We start from the raw sequence: 15,348 nt of genomic DNA, 5'->3' as shown, positions 1-15,348 counted from the left end.
CATTTTTGCCGTACGCAGCGTGGGCTTATCCAAAAACAGGATGTGAATCTAAGTAACCGTTTACATTAAACCTCACAGTGGCTCGATTTAGATTTGGAGGCATTAATTCTGACACACCAAAAAAGAAAAGTAAAAAAGAAAGATCCAAATGAAATAAAAGGCAGCCATGCCTCAATGTGGTCACGGCTACTTTCACAGTGAGATGCAGTGGCGTATCTGCAGCTCAGAAAGCTGTTAAATGGTGACTCCACCCCCGCACTACTCTGTCATTTAATTCAAAGAGTTTACCAAAGATGCCCACGGCTCACAGGGAGCTCATCTGTGGCTGCTGACATGTTGGAAGTTTAAATGGAAGCAGACAAAAAACCTTTCCAAAAGCACCGTTTCTGTTAAACAGTAGCTCAACTCATCATAGGTCCCCCACTACACTAGGTGTAGTGTCTACGGGGAATATGTGACCCCAGTCAGAACAGGTGCAGATAAAATATCTGAATTGATGACCCCGTTACGACCTGGTGTTCATGATGTGATCACAGGCAGATCCTGCTAACTACAGCTCTGAACACGGGGCGATGGGGCGTATTTCAACTTAAGGGTTGTGGATTTGATTCCTGGCTTCGCTAGTCTACATGCCGATGTGTCCTTGGGCAAGACACTTCACCTAACGTTGCTCCTGACGGCTGTGCTGGGCAGCGTGTGAATGGGTCTAAGGGATGAGTGATAGACAATGTGCTGTACATTGTGAGTGAGAGAATGGGTGTGAATGGATGAATGGCAAAACTGTAGTGTAAAGCCACTTTGAGTGGCCATCGAGTCTAGAAAACTCTACATAAATAAAAACCATAACACTGTCCTGAATGTGTTCTCAGATTCATTCATTCATTCGTTTTGTCCTCCACATGAGGGTATTGGGGAAGCAGGAGCCAATCCCAGCTGACATGGGGCAAAAAGCATGTTCACCATGGAAAATTTAGAGTGTTCAATTAACGTAATCGCCAATCTGGATGTTTTGGACTCTGGGAAGAAGCCAGCAGAAGCAGTTTTTTCTGACACTTATCTGCACTCATACATGAATGTATTTATAGCCACCATCAAAATACTAAAAAATTGAACCAATGCATGCTAGAGGCGGGCTTAACGTAATGGTGACAGGGAAGCGATGTCTAGCAGCTTGTGTATACATCCAACATGGCGGCCATGGCTGTTGCTCACCATGGGTGAGATGTTGTCTTGGCTAGGTAACTGACGTTAGACCCCATTAATAGATTGGCATTGCTTCTAGAAAACTACAAAAACTACTCTGTATATGTTATAAGCATTTGTCCGGATCATTGGTCTAACGTGGTGACGACACTCTTTCCAGACTCATCCTCAATCTCAAATAAGCCTGAGATGCAGTCTGACATTAGCCAGGCTACAGGATCCCTCAAAAAACAATAGATTTTTCAGTTTCACCTGCAAGTTGCAACATTACTCAAGTTTTGTAAAGGACAGGTCTTTTTGAGCTCCTCTCATCAGATGAGCATAGAGAGAAACACAGATGACTTGGGGCAATCTCTCCATCTCTGAATCTGGTGCTAGAACAGAGGCCCTCTAGTACAGTGCATATGGCCCGCCACTTAATATCGATAAATAATGGAGTTTATATTGTGAACTATGTATCACTCCATGCTAACACGGGCATTTTTATTTTGAAAGTCGGTGAAATATTTATCCTTGCGATTTCATGATGGAATATTGTGATATAATTGTATGCTCATATGAATAGTTTTTCATTTGAATGGCCCCCTACTGGCCAAACTAGATGTGCAGCGGCCTCAAGGTCATTGAGTTTGACTTTTCATCTAAGGAACCTGTATATATGCTTAGCAGGTGCATCTGATGTTCTCTCTCTCTCCATGTGAGTCTCCAATGATGGGCTAAATATGGCAATGGCTGTAAATTAAGTCTAAAGGAGATATAAAACTCTAGTTCTCTATTAAAGCATTTGATCTTTATTACAATGAAAGGTTATTATGGAATTGTTTATCACCAAAACATCCTTGCCAACTGCATTTTTTTTCTTTTCTTTTTATACAAATGATTACCGAGTGCAACATCAGCAATTAAACACATCATCCTTAGACAATGCAGATGTTTGACATCACATTTCTGCATGATATACAGTACACACACATACTACACTGAGTGACCTAAACAGTGAGTCCTCAAGTACAGTGATTCCCAAAGACTAGGTTGATTATTGGTAGATTATTTGGGGTCTCCACACAAATTTGCTGAATTTTATGTTTATGTTGCACAATGCTTGATTCATTTACCAAATAAATGATGTGTTGACCAATTCAAAAAGTTACAGATAATTATGTCATTACATTAATCAAAAATGTGCTTTTCTCAACTGATTTGGGTCATGACAGTTTACCATCCTTAAAACATGGCTGTAGAAAGTGTGTGAAACACTGCCATAGAAGTAGAATAGAATATCTGTGCCCACTCCTACTCTGTGGTTCTGAACTGTAGACATGAAAGCTCCACACAGGGTGAAAAAAAACCCCCAAAAAAAACTCACTTCTGCCTCCTGGTGTCTTCAAGAAAAATCACAGGGACAATAAACCTGCCACCATTATTACAGGCTTCACGATGCAAAAAAACCTTAATATGAGCAGTCAGATTCAGACATGAATCTTCATTAAAGAACAACTGTCTGCTGTCTTTCAAACCCATAATTTCCTACAATGTTCGTGTCTGCCATCTATTAAAAGCTGTGTTTAATTTCGGATTTAACCAAAATCGAGTGAAAATAGCCATCTGGTGCATGTAGTCCACCACAGCCCTCAGACTGGAGGAAAATATTGTCAGACTCAAACTGGCTTTACTTTTCCAGAAAAAACAGCCACTTGGTCAATTACTTTATGACTAAAAAAACACCTGAGTGTGTGTTTGAGCAGCTAAAAATGCTGCAGAAGAGACAGAAAGACAGTGATACTGACTCATCTGTGAAGCAGCACAAACAGTGATTAAGGTGTCAGCTAGGAGACTGAATTAACAATATTCCAGCTACACATCATGTATACAAAATAAATCATGATATTAACTTGGGAGAATGTCAGGCACAGGGACTCTGAGAAGAACTCAAGAACTGTGCACACAGGGATCCAAGCCAGAGGAGGAGAGAAAGAGAAAGAAAAGGAGAGACAGGGAGGAGAAGGGAGGACCGTCACCCAGAAGTGACATGCCTCCTGAGGACATGGCACCCATCATTAAAGATGACATCAGAGTAGGGAGGGCCCGCCACGCAAGGTAGACCATTGGTGATGCCGTAGAGCGGCTCGGTATAAATACCTTGAGACTAGAGCCCAAGGAAGCATCAGCTGCCACTTACACTGACAGACTCCACAACTAAGGATTTAACAGCCAGGAGCAGTGACAGCAGCTTCTTCGATCCCCCCATTGTTTCTTTGGAGCGTAAACCTTCACGGTAAGGTGACTATGGTCTTTTTGGTTTTTATTTTCTGATTGCAGAGGCTTCCTGCTGCAGCCAGGCTCTCCCTGAGGGGATGGAGAGGTAGTGTGAGTGCTGCTGGTTGCATGTGTAATGAGCCATGTGTGATGCTTGGGATTACACTGGGGCAGAAAGTTTCACTGTTTGACAACTGTTTGCACAAAGAAATGCACCGACTGTTATGTTGTTGTTGTAATAATGTAACATTTCTTACTTGTCTCTTCATTCTGCACTTCTCCAACACTTGAAAGGATCATGCATGGCCCTGCCTGTTCCTGACTATCATTAGAGGCACAGACTAACACACACTTCTTCCTTTTTTGTCTTTTCCAGGTTTAGCTTCACAAGATGGACCTCAGGGTAACAAGCCTTGTCCTCGTCCTCCTCGCTCTGGCCGAGGCAACCCCCGATAGGTACTACCACGTACCCAAAGTGAGCAAGACTCCTTACCCCGTCAAGAGTCATGGTGAGTCACTTTCACACAAGAACTACATGTCATGTACAATCAAGCAATCCTGACACACTGGGAGTAAGAGGGATGATAAACACAGCAAACAAAAAGCCAGCACACTGTCTCACTTACAACGAGAAATATACTTACACAGTTTCAGTGCTCAAATTTTTTCGGGGCAAAGTTTTGAACCATATCTTTCCTGTACACCTGTCTTATGGCTCTGAACAAGAGAGATGCTGCAAGATCAGAAATCCTGCCAAGTCAATATTCACTTCTAATCACTGCTGGATGTGTATCGACTTCATAATACATTCCATTTATTTAAATACGTGTATACCTTTAATAATAAATACGGCAGCGAAACCATCAACCACCAAATGTGTTTCAAAGGAGTCTATACATGAAATATGTAATTATGTAGAGCAATTTCATTAAAATAAGTCACTTAAAGTCACCAGTGAAGGACTAAGCTAACAGCCAGTCACTGTGAGTTACAATCAAATCTACTACACCCAAAATCTGAATCACTCCTTTAAAAGGGTGAACCTTGCCATGACCTCAATCATCATCATCATCATCATCACCACTCCCCTGACCATTTGATTAAAGTCACCTTTATGCAGGCTGGCAGTAAAAGAGAGCTCCAAAGCCACCCCCCCCTTCCTCCTCCCCCTTCATCACTTGTTAGCAAGGTGTACAACCCAGCAGCTTCTCTCACTGGCTGAGAGAAGCAGGCTCTGGTTGACCTGCTCTGAATGTGTAGATGTGTACCTCCCTAAAATGGTGGTATGTTCCTGTAAAAGAGCACTTGTGCTCTAGATAAATGATAGTTCAAGACAGAAACTAGCATGTGCAATTTAAAAAAAAAAGAAAAAAGAAAGAAAACCAAAGCTGTGGCCGTTGTGTAACTGCCAGGGTGATGTATACCACTGCATTTTATGACTCAACCAAACAATGGTTCTTATTTTGTGAACGACAGGTTGTTTCTCCAGCTTTGTTTTTGAAAAGGTCCTTGATGTGGTTGGAGTGCATGTCTACACAAAAGTAAGAGCTCAAATTTGACAAATCTCCCAAACAGATGTTGCTACCACGTTAGAGGCACGCCCCAAAAAACTGCTTAGTGGTTTTATAATCACACCACACAACAAGAATGACAAAAAAAAAAATGCAACAAAGACTTTGTTGCATCCAAACAGTTAATCTAACAAACACGCCACAACAAAGTCACTGCAACTTCACTCTGCAGAGGAGACCGTATAGATAGTTAGTTCAAAATAAAATAATAATAAATAATAATAATAATAATAAAAATAGCCTCAGAAACAACAATGGTCAGATAGAATAATGGGAGTAAACTAAACTCAAGTGTAGTAGAACTCTGAGGGTCACACATTGTTCCCTTCCTGTGACCAGTATCATCATCACCTCAAGGTTGTGGTGGTACAGCCTGCCAAAGGTCCAGTTCTGGCACAAATATATCCTGTGAGGTTTCCAGCACAGACTCATGTGGTCTGGAAATGACAGTCCTGTCAAAGTGTTTTTCCCTCAGAAAACCACCATATTGAAAAGAGATGCCAACACTACTGGACTAGTTTCATTGACAGGTTGTACTTTTCTCTTGGCAACAACCGGCAATTTTATCACACATGTACAATCCACAGAGTAGGACTGCTCTTACCTTTTCTACTTGCCTATATTCATGTTAAAGCCACATTGTCGCTTGTTCACTGAAAAATGAAGAGTGAATGGCAACACCCAAATAAATTAAGTTAATCTGAACTAATGTTAGCAAGTTATATATAGACGATGATGAATATTTTAGATAGACAGACCCATTTAAGTATATTATGAACATATATTAAATAAAGGTTCAATACTACACATGAGACATGTCAATTAGCCTTTAGCTAATGATTATACCTACGATTAAATTAAAAAATGTTTCCATTTATTCCAAAAATAAAGCTTGAGCTTTGTCAAAATGGTTCAAACCTAGATGGCAACCTTTTATGTCATTGCCAAACCCTTTGACCCCTCATTTCTTAGCTGAATCAATATCAATATACGAAATACATTCAAAAATACAGAGAAAAAAAAGTCCCTCATATAAACTTGTACCAGCACTAACCTCCAGTAAAATAACCAACCAACATTTATTGACAGCTTCATACATGTATATTACCTTGCCCATAAACTCTACAGGATGTGGTAGGAAATGCATCTGCGGGATGTTGACAACTTGCTGACCACTAACTGAATATTCACGGTCATGAGCAGTGCAGGAAATTAAAGGGTATAGTGCGGGCAAAATAAATGAAATGCACAGAAGCTGCTGTAGTGGGTCCCACGCTAGTAGATGTAAGATGGTGAGAACATCACCTCAGATGAGCAGTGCTGTGAGGACTATTCCAGGGGCAATAAAAGCACTGCTGTCCCCACACCCTACCCCACAATCATATGGGAGGAGTGTTTCCAGTTGGTTTGAAGTCATAAGAAGTAGAATACCAGATTTTGGGTTATTCATGGACCGTGGAGTCATTGTACTGTATGTGACTGACTGAAAAGGCAAAAGGAGTCAGAGACAGTGGAGAGAAATTCTTCAAGATGAAGCCATTTCTACATCATACACTTGTTTATAATCCAGAAATAAATTGTATCCACTGTTAGTGTGTTTTATCCATCCACAACACCATGTAAAATATTATGCAATATACCTTTTTTACATCAAAGCTAATTATTTGGTTAAACAGACTGACAAATCACTAATTTCAATCAACTTGTGCATCATATCCCCTGAACAATTACTTAATATGAGTCTATATTTCTGTGTTTACTAGCTGTTACAGGTGAACAAGGTCCTCAAGGTCCTCCAGGTGAGCCAGGACCAATGGGACCACCTGGATCTCCTGGAAAGAGTGGTGTAGGACATACTGGACCACAAGGGCCACCTGGATCTCCTGGAGCACCTGGCCACTCTCAGGCAGGTAAACCTGGTACCCCAGGTGGACCTGGAAAACCAGGTGCCCCTGGCATCCCTGGTGAGAGAGGCGCAACTGGTGCACCTGGACAAATGGGCCCCCGGGGTACACCTGGTTCAAATGGAGCACCTGGACCTGCTGGATATTCTTCTGCTGGAAAACCTGGGCCATCTGGAATTCCTGGGGCAATGGGACCAAGAGGAGAGCCTGGTCTGAAGGGACATCCTGGTATTCCTGGTCTTCCTGGCACCAAAGGAGAAAGAGGTATTGGAGTTCCTGGGGTTCAAGGATCATCAGGTCCAGTTGGACCAATGGGCCCATCTGGTATGCCCGGCAAGCCTGGAGTTGGTAAACCTGGAGCTACTGGCTATCCTGGGGAGCCTGGCAAGTCTGGTATGCCAGGAAGAGATGGTTCTCCTGGGGCAATGGGTATGCCAGGAGCAAAGGGTCACACTGGGGCTCCAGGCACAGGATCACCAGGAAAGCCAGGCCAAAATGGTACCCCAGGTTTGCCTGGACCTATGGGCCTTAAAGGCCCACAGGGACCAGCTGGTCAGGCAGGCTCACCTGGAATGCCAGGTGTTGGAAAAACAGGAGAACCTGGAATTCCAGGCAGCAGAGGAGCCCCCGGTACCTCTGGAACCACTGGTCAGAAAGGAGAACCAGGTCCAACTGGTTATACTGGTCAACCAGGTGCTACTGGTCCTATCGGTCCAGCTGGTCCACAGGGTGCAAGAGGATTCCAGGGTGAGTCAGGCCCAGCAGGACCCAAAGGCGATGTCGGTATGGTTGGTGCACCAGGCCCAAGGGGAACCAAAGGCGAACAAGGAGCTCAGGGTTTCACTGGTAAACCAGGTTCCCCTGGAGCAGTAGGTCCTTCAGGAATTCCAGGTCATAATGGCCCTCAAGGTTCAAAGGGTGCACAAGGCCATGCTGGTTCCCCAGGTCAACCAGGTTCAAATGGTGCACCAGGACTAAAAGGACACACCGGTCCCCAAGGAGCACCAGGACAGAATGGTGAGGATGGAAGGCCAGGACCTATGGGACCCTCTGGTCCCCCCGGTCCCTCAGGCCCCGCAGGACTTAAGGGCCATCCTGGTGTTCCAGGCCCACCAGGCCCATCTGGCCTGACATCTAAGGGAATTTCTGGTCCTCAGGGTCAACCTGGAATTCCAGGTGAAAGAGGTAATGATGGTATCCCAGGCGCCTCTGGTCCTCCTGGTCCACCTGGTCCACCAGGTGAGATGGTCTACTACCATGAGAAGAGCATGCCAATCAAGTCCCACGAGGTTGCACTGTCTCATGAGATGATGAAGGCGCCCATGTCTGCATTTAGTGCTGTTCTGACCACGGCCTACCCCCCAGCTGGACACCCAATTCGGTTTAACCAGGTTCTGTATAATGGAGAGCACCACTATGATGACCACAGTGGTGTGTTCAACTGCCAGATCCCAGGTCTCTACTATTTCAGCTATCACATCCATGTCAATGGTGCCAACGCATTGGTGGCCCTCTACAAAAATGAGGAGCCAGTACTCTTCACCTATGATGAGTACAACAAGGGCTTCCTGGATCAGATGTCAGGCAGCGCTGTGCTCATGCTGCATGCTGGTGACAGGGTCTTCCTCCAGGTCCCTGATGAGGAGAGTAATGGCATATTTGCTGCAGATAATGTTCACTGTGCTTTCTCTGGGTTCTTGATTGCCTCAACGTGATTTCACAAATCCAAGTAAACCTCAAAACCTTACAAACATTGAACTACTCAGAGAAACAGATCCGCTTACAAAAATTCCAAATTGAGATCGTAGATCAAAGAAAAACATGGCTGTAGTTTTTAAATGTTTAATTGCCTCATTGAAATCATTAGAATTATGGGTTAGGTTTAACAGAGGTATTGATGCTAAATAAAACCTTAAAGTATGTGGTTGAAATTGATACCATTCCCCAGATCATCCTTATGTGTGCCTCTTCACTTTTAAGAAACACAAGACAACATTGGAAGATATCTTAAGTGGTGCTATACAACTGCCTGTAACATTTACAGCATGTCTTTTATTTGTGTTTGTTTTACTGATGTCTGTTGTTCAAGAGTTTTCCTGTAATATACATACAAAAGCACGAGCAAATCTGTTGTACTATGTGTTATTAGAGATCAGCACTGTGACTAGAAAGACAAGCACAGAATGACAAATTGAAAGATTTTTTTTTTTTCAAAAACAGCAATGTCCCATTGGGTGTGTTACGTTATGTACCACTTTCTGACCTAAATACAGAATAAAAGTTCTAGTCTGAAAAAGAAAACAATACTGTCTCTGGTTTGTGTGTGTTGTGCTCTCTTAAAATATACTTTCCTTGACAGAAAGACATCAGCAATGAGTTACAAAGTAAAACACATGTGCAGCTTTACCTTTGAATGCAGACGTGTTGTAATTGTGGTCGATGGCAGCAACTATGTCTTTCCAAAAGTCGGGATTCACCTCATTTCCTCGCTGTTCGTCACACAGGAAATGAAAAGTTACATATTGACAAAGTTTTTCCAAATATTCTGAAATAATAAAAATATCACTCAATGACATGAAGCTGCACACTCAATGATCAAATAGTACCTTGTGCAACATATCCACAACTCTTCCACAGAGAAGAGCACCAGGTAGATCAAAGTAGTTGTCATAGAAATAGTACTTTGCTGCAAAGACAAAAAGGAAAGATTGGTAAACCAATTAAATAGAGTGAAGTGGGAAAAGATAATGCACATTAACCAAAAACAAATAAGAACTAGCAGCAAACAGCAATCGGTGTATTTACGTCATAACTGACTGCAGGCCCCCTGAACCCTGGCAAGCTTGCACTAAAACATGGCTACCAGCAAAGACATAACAAATATAGCGTTTTAATTAGTGAGCAAAGAGATCACCGAATCAAATCCGTGTCACACTATGAATAAGTTCACCACTGTGTCTTACCATTAGACAATGCACCAAGGTCCATCAGTAAATCAGCTATTTCATATCACAGCTCAAAGGAGAAGTGGGATCCATTGCTGCCTCCATTATTAAATATATGGTGCGGGAGAGTGAGCAGTTTTGAAAACCTTAATTTCCAGTCAGTTTTCAGTTTGTTGTTTTGCTGTCCCCACTGGCGGCCATGTTTTAATTGACAGTGTGCCTGCCTGTTTCATGCTGATGATGCCTCAAACATCCACACTCCCTGAACTATCCCTTTAAAGAAAGATGATGATAATAATATGATACCAGATCTGGTGAAGGAGGTGTTGAGGCTGTTGAAGTGCTTCCACTCCCTTTTAGGCCCATAACGTTTGATGATCTCCTCTGTGCTGAGGTCATTGGTTCCGTGCGTCGCTCTAACGAAGCAGGACATAAAAACGATATTATCCCGCTTTAAATGTTGACAAACAAAGCTGAGGACCTTAACAAAAGAAAGACAATGAACTTACCGCAAGACAGTGCCATCTTCAGCCAGTTTCACCAGGTTTCCCTCCTCCAGATCCACCACAAGTCCTTTGAAACTGCACACAAAAGCCAATGTGTAAAGACAGAGACCCGTATAATCACTGATGTCTGAGCCACTAAAATAACAAAATAACAATCAATAATCTGCTGTATTTTTGCATGTGTCTTTAAGTATAGGGCTGGGCGATATGGGAGAAAAATCTTACCGTGATATACATTTGATATGCATGATATAAATCAAATCTCTGTGGGGGATATGGCTTATAATTAACCCTGATATATGAGATATGTGTGGCTATAAAGCTGCTTGTTTCTCTGGACTCTGAGAGTTTGTGCTTCTCAAAGGAGAGTGAAAATACACTGTAAATATCTGTTCAGGGTCTGTATTACATGAGGATAATTGCGTGTGTTAAAAACAATAAAATTGACTGAATAATGTGGTAAAATTCTGCAATAACACAAATGAGTAATGTGTTATTAAGTGACCTTTTTTTTAAATATCATTTTGTCGATTCCATGCGTTTCCGATCAACATGTGTTATTAATTATTAATAACACATTAATAATTATTTTGTGTATTTAAATGTACCCAATATAATAGGCCTTTAAAAGTTTTTTGTATATGACGTTATCCAAATGTCACGATATAGATATAACATTGATATATTGCCCCGCCCTATTGATGTATATCAATATATACAGTATATTAGCTGGTGTTTCAAAGTCAAAAATGAAAGAAGGCACTCAACTGTTCATGTAACATGATTTTAAGCTTTGTATATTTTTGTTTATGTGTTGCAAGTCATTTCCACTCGCACATTAATATTTGATATATTAATGTACAGTATAAAATGATATAGAAAGACTCTGATGCATCAATAATCATTTTATAATGGAACCGTTTCTTTTCTTTTTCACCCTCATCGATACAGAAGGTTAACTCAGATCATTGCTGCATGGTCCTGCTGTGTCGTGTGTTTCCCATGCGCTCACTGATCAGTAAAGTCTATAAAAGTGGAATCGTTGAGGTCTGACTGATGTGAATAATGTGTTTGCCTGGTTTCAGGTTGACTAATGACCCGTACGCTCAAAGAAACAAAGAAAACCAGACATAATATGATCAAAGAGGTATTGTGTCAGGCAAAGAAATTAAGAGGAATACGAAAAAAACTGCTGCTGAGTGACAGACTCACCAGAAATCCCAGGTAGCAGGAGTGAGGTTCAGCAGGTCCTTGTCGTAGCCTTTGTGTTCCACCAGAAACCTGGTAAAGCTCTCATAGATGAGCTGCACACACACAAATCAATCAATCAATCAATCAATAAGGATGACAGTATCTGTATTAAATCAAAAAAGAACGCCATCAGGCATCATCAGTAGTTAAGAACAGAGCTTTGAGTTTAGAGTCCTGCTGCATGTTAAAGCAGGGATTCCCAAACAGTCTCTCCATTCTTCTTTTCACACACCTCTCCTTCACTAACCTCCTTCCTTTCCCCCTCCTTTCTCTCCTCTCTCCTATCCCAACCTGTTGAGGCAGATGTTCGTACACGTCTGGTTCTGACAGAGTTTTCTCTCCAATGTTGCCCAGTGTTTGCTCATTGTTTTGCTGTCGTGTTTAATAATTGTAAGTAAGTGTATAATATCCATACATCCATTTTCTACCCTTTATCCAGCAGGGCGTCCTGGGGTTTATCACGTACTGGAAATAATAAGAAATTAGACGGGACGCCCTAAAGACGCCCTATTTTTCCGCACGTTTTCCCTGGTAACTTTGCTGAATGTGATCAAAATTGATTAAACCCGTCTGAACAAAAACAAAAACATCAGCATGATGCGACAAATCGAAACATGTATGGTTCCTTTGAATAATAGGAAGCCTTCACTTTTAAAAGGTGGATAAATGGCTGTTGTTTGTGGAGAACAGTGTGCTTAATTCCCACTATTGACATATTTACACTTGATAACGTGCTTTATAATATGAAGACTATATAAAAATAAGGACTTTTTTTTTACTTTTAGCTTCAAGATTCAAAGTTACTTCCAAAAGAGAAATCATGTAAGAATTGTTTTGTTGTATGAATGTTTAAATGTTTGAAAGGTCAGAAAAACTGTTTCAGTTATGAATTTCAAAATTCCACCCCGCCCCCAAAAGTTGAATATTGTACATTGAAACAAATTGAAACAAATATTGAAACAATAAGACAAGAAATAAAACAAGTTTTTTTAACTTCTTAAAAGTGAAAATTCTCTGGTTTCTTTGCTCCATACAACAACAAAATCATTCAACGCTAACACGGTCCCTATTCTCTTCTTTTTCAGCGTAAATTGCAGATTCACAAACAAAAACACACACAGAAGCGAAAACACACACAAACCCCAAAACACAAGCAGAAACCAAAACACCAGCATATTCAATAACGGACGTGGGTCTGTGGGAGCGCTCGTTTTCATGCAGCTCTACGACCAGCCGTTACGATGCTACGATTACTACTTAATTCTTACTTTATTAAAAGACCTTTATTAAGAGGTTATCCGACTGTGGTCAAGCTATCCGACACTCGTTTCTCTGCAGTCAAACTCTGACGGTGAATTACAAATGGGCTTCATAGTAAAAAATCTGCAGTCAAGCTGATTTTTAAGGACATTGACGTCTGGTTTTCAAAATAAAACACTCAGATCACCGTATCTGTGGACACGTTTGAAAACACATCTCCTCGCTGCTATGTTTCAGAGACCTATTAATCGGACAGAAGCATCTGCACAAAGTACTGTATAATCCAGTTCTGTAATCCAGTTGTACTGTAGAATGTTTGAAAAAAATTCAAATTAGAAGTCAGATTTTCTCTTTCTCAACTTTGAGATGTAATAAAAGCATACTTTTCTACGCCCAATTTAAACACTGATCATAAAAACTGTGTTGTTACTGGAGGAGAACCTCTTAATAAAGGTCTTTAATAAGTAAGTAAGTAAGAATTAAGTAGTCCCCACGTATAGAAACGGCTGGTCTTAGAGCCGCACGAAAACGAGCGCTCCCACAGACCCACTTCCATTGATGAATATGCTGGTGTTTTGGTTTCTGCATGTGTTTTGGGACCTGTGTGTGCTTCCTGTCCTGCATGTTTTTGAATGTGCAGCATTTGTGAATATGCAGCTTGTTTCTCCTCCTGCATGTTTTGGGTTGTTGCAGTGCGTTGGCCCCTGTCAGCCACCGTACATTCCCCCATACCTCCACACAGGAAGTCAAATATGGCAACACTTTGTTCAATAATATTATTACATGTCATATATTATATGACATGTAATAATATTTCTTTCTTTACCCAACAAAGCAACTCTCCTTGATAATTCAGATCACACATATCTTACATGTGGTCTCCAATGCCATTTACAGTCTAGACTTTCACCGAGAAATTGAATGTCATACACTCTCTCAATATAACGTGTATATTCCACGATTACCAAAGATAACTTGTTTTGTTTTTGATCATTTGTTGCCATCGAACCATGTTCTTCATTTATTCATGTCTGTTCTAACTCTCTTCATGAGCTGCTGCAAATCCTCTCGGGCGACAAAGGACGTCGGTATCAACCGATTATGAAAATAATCGTTAGCTGCAGCCTTGGAAGGGAACAATACAAAGTGTAATTCAAAAATAAAAGACTACAAACGTGCTGTATAAACGCAGACCATCACCATCATAAGTCTGATTAGTCCAACTTTAGTTGACCTTGTGAAATACTTTGTTAACCTTGTTCTGCAAAGGTGCGATTTAAAGTTCACAGGAGTGTTGTTATGATTATTATTATTGTTATCATTATTATTTAAATTTGAATGTATAGTGAAGGTATAATAGAAATAACACGTGACAGGCGGTGGATGGTGATGTGAGGGACTGCTGGCTGTCAATGGGCCTCATTTAAATACATGCATGAGCATCATGAACCTGTGAGTCACGCAGAGTGACTGCAGCAGCATCAGCAGCAGCAGCATCAGCAGCAGCATCATCAGCAGCAGCACACTCTCACACACACACACCTGTCCGCTGCATGCAGCCACCGAGCGATCACGCGCATCTGCACCGGTCAGTGGTCGATCAGGCGCCGGTGCTGAGGTGACGAGCCACCGCTGACGGTTATTGACTGTGAGCTATTTTTAATACAGATGTGATGCAGCGCGGGGTCGAAGCCACAGACCGCAAGAATGTCGCGCGCTCGCTGTGGATGCCCACGCACACACACGTACACACACAGACACTCACCCTGGAGTTCTCCTTCAGACGGTAGCGGCAGAGCGTGTGGTCCAGGTCGAAGCCGATAACATCGCAGTCTGACAGGCTGAAGTAGTCGCTCATTGTAGCTGGAGCTACGTCCGTGCTCACACACCAACGACACTGCTGCACTCACACTGGCGACGTGTCCACGTCACAGACACACTGTCCGCGCCGTCGTCTCACGAGTCAATCACCGCTCACCGGTTATAGTCGATAAGTTCCCGAAAGGAGACAAAAAAAAAATAGAAAGAGAGGCTAAACTCGCGCGCGCCAGAGGAAGGCGGTAGAGAGGCGAGGGCAGGCGAACGGAGGCAAGTGAGCAGTGCTTCCGGGTATGAAAGGATACCGTAATACACAGTGCGAGCGCGCAGAGACATTACAGGGGAAAAGCTTGAGCCGCTGAAGCATCGACATTACGGTTGGAACCATTTTTTGGGTTGGAGTGGTGATTTTGAGGTTTAATTAAACCTCAAAATCTGAGGTTTAATTAAACCTCTTAGTCTAGAGTCTAGACTAAGGTTTTGAATTAAACCTCCGTTTAATACTTAAATGTATTGATGATTGACATTAATAAGTAAACATGAGACAAGAGGGTCTCTTGGACACATGACAGGTCAGACCATTCATTTATTGTCATTATCTTTCATCCACATCACTATAATATATTTTAAGGTG

The 15,348-nt window shown here is 41.9% G+C and overlaps 2 protein-coding genes across 3 annotated transcripts in view; one reads left to right on the top strand and one right to left on the bottom strand.

Moving 5' to 3' along the window:
• Positions 1-15,006, bottom strand: part of nt5dc1 (5'-nucleotidase domain containing 1) — a 68,845-nt gene extending 53,839 nt beyond the window's left edge. The window contains exons 1-6 of the mRNA XM_058613182.1: positions 14,662-15,006; positions 11,598-11,689; positions 10,389-10,460; positions 10,186-10,295; positions 9,541-9,620; positions 9,342-9,423 (exon numbers count right to left, since the gene is read on the bottom strand). Coding sequence (XP_058469165.1) covers positions 9,342-9,423; positions 9,541-9,620; positions 10,186-10,295; positions 10,389-10,460; positions 11,598-11,689; positions 14,662-14,754 — 529 coding nt within the window. The 5' untranslated portion in view covers positions 14,755-15,006. The remainder of the gene's footprint in view (positions 1-9,341; positions 9,424-9,540; positions 9,621-10,185; positions 10,296-10,388; positions 10,461-11,597; positions 11,690-14,661) is intronic.
• Positions 3,388-9,040, top strand: col10a1b (collagen, type X, alpha 1b). 2 transcript variants are annotated; one of them, XM_058613180.1, is made up of 3 exons: positions 3,388-3,478; positions 3,836-3,968; positions 6,794-9,040. In XM_058613180.1, exons 2-3 carry the CDS (start codon positions 3,851-3,853, stop codon positions 8,647-8,649), a joined length of 1,974 nt encoding a protein of 657 aa, XP_058469163.1. In that variant the 5' UTR covers positions 3,388-3,478; positions 3,836-3,850; the 3' UTR covers positions 8,650-9,040. The 2 variants fall into 2 exon arrangements, with proteins under 2 accessions (XP_058469163.1, XP_058469164.1); XM_058613181.1 differs by having other exon boundaries at positions 3,395-3,483.
• Positions 15,007-15,348: the final 342 nt, after the last annotated feature.

Source organism: Solea solea, chromosome 17, assembly GCF_958295425.1.
Source record: "Solea solea chromosome 17, fSolSol10.1, whole genome shotgun sequence".
NCBI lineage: Eukaryota > Metazoa > Chordata > Actinopteri > Pleuronectiformes > Soleidae > Solea > Solea solea.
This window is presented reverse-complemented; position numbering and strand designations above follow the sequence as displayed.

Excerpts from the sequence above, each read along its gene's own strand:
- col10a1b (XM_058613180.1), top strand. The coding sequence starts at position 3,851 with ATGGACCTCAGGGTAACAAGCCTTGTCCTCGTCCTCCTCGCTCTGGCC. Across the intron at positions 3,969-6,793 it reads TTACCCCGTCAAGAGTCATG|CTGTTACAGGTGAACAAGGT; the intron begins GTGAGTCACTTT and ends TGTGTTTACTAG.